The sequence below is a fragment of the Corylus avellana genome, chromosome 2, assembly GCF_965113065.1.
Source record: "Corylus avellana chromosome 2, dhCorAvel1.hap1.2, whole genome shotgun sequence".
Taxonomy (NCBI): Eukaryota; Viridiplantae; Streptophyta; class Magnoliopsida; order Fagales; family Betulaceae; genus Corylus; species Corylus avellana.
The window spans coordinates 11,764,962-11,768,647 of NC_142491.1; the positions used below are offsets into that span (position 1 = coordinate 11,764,962).

The 3,686-nt window shown below is 38.3% G+C and overlaps 1 protein-coding gene across 1 annotated transcript; it reads left to right on the top strand.

Annotated features, from left to right (window-relative positions):
- The first annotated feature begins 2,179 nt into the window (after positions 1–2,179).
- Positions 2,180–3,461, top strand: LOC132189068 (auxin-responsive protein SAUR36). Its single transcript, XM_059603565.2, has one exon. The coding sequence runs from the start codon at positions 2,681–2,683 to the stop codon at positions 3,188–3,190; it is 510 nt and encodes a 169-aa protein (XP_059459548.2). The 5' UTR covers positions 2,180–2,680; the 3' UTR covers positions 3,191–3,461.
- Positions 3,462–3,686: the final 225 nt, after the last annotated feature.

Here is a 3,686-nt window from a genome sequence, read left to right on the forward strand (position 1 = left end):
GGGTGAAATATAAGGTCTGTTTAGAATTGTGATTTTAAAATGAGCGATTTGAAAGCATAATTTTTTAAAATGCAGTGTTTGGCAAAATTACGATTTAGTCTTTTAAAATTCTGTATTTTCTAAAAAGCACCACTTACTTGCAATTTGAAAACGTATATTTTCTGTCATTTCAAATTGCAATTTTTAAAAACGTAATCGCAAACAATCAATTTTTTGCCATTTAATTTAAAATCGTACTTTTTATTTATGAAATCGTAATGTGAAATGCACATGTTTTAGAAGAAGTGAAGCTTATATTACTCCATCAATTTAGATTTTTTTTTCAAAAATAAAAATAAAAATAAAAATATGTATGGCAAACTTTTCTAGAGGGGAAAGAAGAAAGAGTTTTGAATTTTTGAAGAAGACAACAAAAAAAAAGTTGTTTATATGAACAGAAGAATTTTGATTTTTGTGTTTGAGAGAAGAAAAGTTTGTCAAACCGGCCTCTTTGGAAAAACGAAACGGGGAAAAAGTATGTTACGGCTCCAAGAAAAAGTACAAGTTGGAAATGAAAAACGTCTAGAGGATACGTAGTTATTAACGTTGGGAAAAGTGAAAACTAGCCTAAAATTTGTCGTGGACTTTTATTTTTTCTTTTATTAAAAGCACGAGTTAGGGAGAGAAAGGGACAGCTGAAGGCAGGCACTAGGCAGTGCACAATATGAAAAACGAGACTTTTCGGGTCGGTTATTCTCATGGCCCCGGCTCCGGCCCGTCAGATTAGACTAAAGCAAGCGAAACGCTGACCGATTTGAACAAGTTGTCCACGGGACCCCACCTTTTTGGAAGTGTTAAGAGTGGATTGGCTCGGAGTGGGCCCCACAACACAAGTGCCTTGATTAGCACGAGATTGTTTGTTTGTGTATGGGGGAGTACGTACCGTACCGTACGAAGAGTTGGACTTTTCTACATTGCGATAATTTTGGCAAGGGGGGAGGCTCTAGTGTGGTGCGGTGTACCAAAACGAGTGTGAATTGTTTTGTACCTAACACGTGGCAGGTAAAGATCAGAAGTAGACACTCAATAGTTTCAAACATTCATATTTTTCAATTATCATATCTTTCCTTTTCAATGGTCATATTTTCTCAAAATAAATCAGATTACTCCATCTATTGTATTGTCTCATACATCAGAAATACCATCTCATTTCAAAATTGTCTTAGCTTTTTATTTATTTATTTATTTTTCTAAATCATTCATTCTCTGTTTTTCTTTGTTTTGTCATTTGGTTATTTATTTTGTTTTTTCTTATCTTGTACATCCAATCTATTTTCATTTAAGGATTTGGACAGTGTTGGAGAGATAAACAATAAAGAAGTCAAATATGAGTAAATTAATATATATATTAGAACACCACGTCTAGCCGAAAAATCTAATCTAATGGACTTGAGTTTCACTTAAGTATATTAATCATTCTTATTTTTTATACTTTCTCAATATGAGACACAAATCTCACAAATGCATGCACAGAAGATAGACACTTTAAAAAAATCACAGCACGTGCGTAATTTTTTTTTTCTTTTAACCCTTAAACAAATCCTTTATTTAATTTCTTAAATAAAAAAGTATTAAAGTTTATATTAGAGATTATCTTACCAATTTTAATTGGATCTCACTCGTTTTGAAAATATCAATGGAACTTTTCAACTCAAAAATTATTGTATCCTATCGTACCATGTACCTAAAGAATCCACTAAGATATTATTTATGGTCAAACAACCAAATCGTTATTATTTAATCTCCTATACATAAAAGTTGATGCATTTGGGAAAAAAAAAAAATAATAATAATTAATAGGACAACGAGTTCCCACGACCCTACGGTAGCGAGGCCAATTTCGTACGAAGCAGCAGAGTGTGCTTGCCACGTGCAGGACACGGGTTCGATAGCATTACAATACATCACGCCGTACTCTACAATAACTACCTCAGACTTGGTCTCCGATCCCTTTGTCTTTACTTTTTCCAATGTACAATCATTATTCTAATGCGCGTTACGTGTCCAATCTAACAGCTTCTACGAAGCAACGTGGGTGATCTCAGATTCTTGCTTTTGTTTGAATCTTCGCAACCCGCAATTAGATACGTAACTGCCCAATCAAAACGCAGTATTGTCATCCAAGTCAAACACAACCTCCCAAATAGTTTTATACAGATCTTAACCACACCACCGTCTAAATGTCGCCGCAAGCCACTTATCATCTGACCGTTCCTTCAGCTGACCCTTGACTTTCCCATCTCTCTGTGGCTATTTAACGCTCTCGTTTCCTTCACACAATAGCTTACCCACCCGCTCATAGCCCTGACACTTTCTTCTCTTCCGTGCCGCTCTTCTCACTCTTTAGGCTTTCTTTTGTTCTTTTTGGGGAGCTTAATCATAAAGAGCTCTCTACAAAGAACAAAAAAACATTTGTTTCGTGGAATTTTACGTAGTTTCGGATGAAAATACCCTCTCTGGGTTAGAGATTTCTGACATGTCAAACATACCCACATCGCTCTCAGAAGTCTGCCTCACCCTCTCCCGACTCACCATGTCCGTCGCCGATCCTTGGCCCTTTTCTTGAACCCCACCTCACCCTAACAGAGCCCCGCTCCTTTCGGCCAAAAACCCATTTCGTTTCACTCAGAAAAACAGAGACATGAGAAAGATCAGAGGCTTCAAGCTCGGAAAACGGCTGGTCCGGGCCACCAGATGGATCCTCTGCAATACGCGGACCCGAACCGGATACCGCCGGGTAAACGCGCCGTCGAGCAGGCCCAAGACCATCTCGAAACTCCTCACCTGGGGCCGGCGGTTGACAAACGGAGCGAGAACTCTGTGCTGTAGAAAACCCGGGTCGGGTTATGTACCCGTGGGTTGCGACCCGGTGGATAGGGAGAAGAAGGTGCCTGTACCGAAGGGACACCTGGCCGTGTACGTGGGACAACAAGACGGTGACTTTCACAGAGTTTTGGTGCCCGTGATTTACTTTAACCATCCCCTGTTCGGTGAGCTTCTGAAGGAGGCTGAGGAGGAGTATGGGCATCAGCACCAGGGTGGGATCACGATCCCTTGCCGGATCTCGGATTTCGAGAGGGTCAAGACCCGGATCGCAGCAGCCGGGTCAGGCGCTGGTGGTGCCCGGATGCTGACGCGGAAGCGACACTAATACTATTGAGAGAGGGAGAAAGTGGGTGGTGGTGGACGAAGAATTATGATGATGATGACGATAAAAGATTCGGCAACGATTATGATAATGAAAGTTTTAGGGTTTTTTTTCTTTTTCTTTTTTGATTTGGTAGTGGGTCTGCCTTTTCTTTTGATCTTCTAGACTTTTTGTATCTTTTCTTCCATTTTAAAAATGTTTTCTGATATTGATTCATGGTGTAATGGAGCAGTAGATTTTAGTTGTAAATACATAAAAGGATTTTTTTGTCTTATTTTTTTTAATGATGTTTTTTCTTTATTAAATGATAGTGTGATGACAGAGGATAACGTGTTCATGATTAATCTACTATAATCTTTAATGTTAAGTATACGTGTGAAATAAGCGTGAAGGATAATATTAATTATTTTAAAAATTAATTTCAATAATTTTTTGGATTAGTGACTAGTTAGGAGAGCTGAAATTTTCTTCTTTAGAAGTGATGCGCGGTGATTTTCGC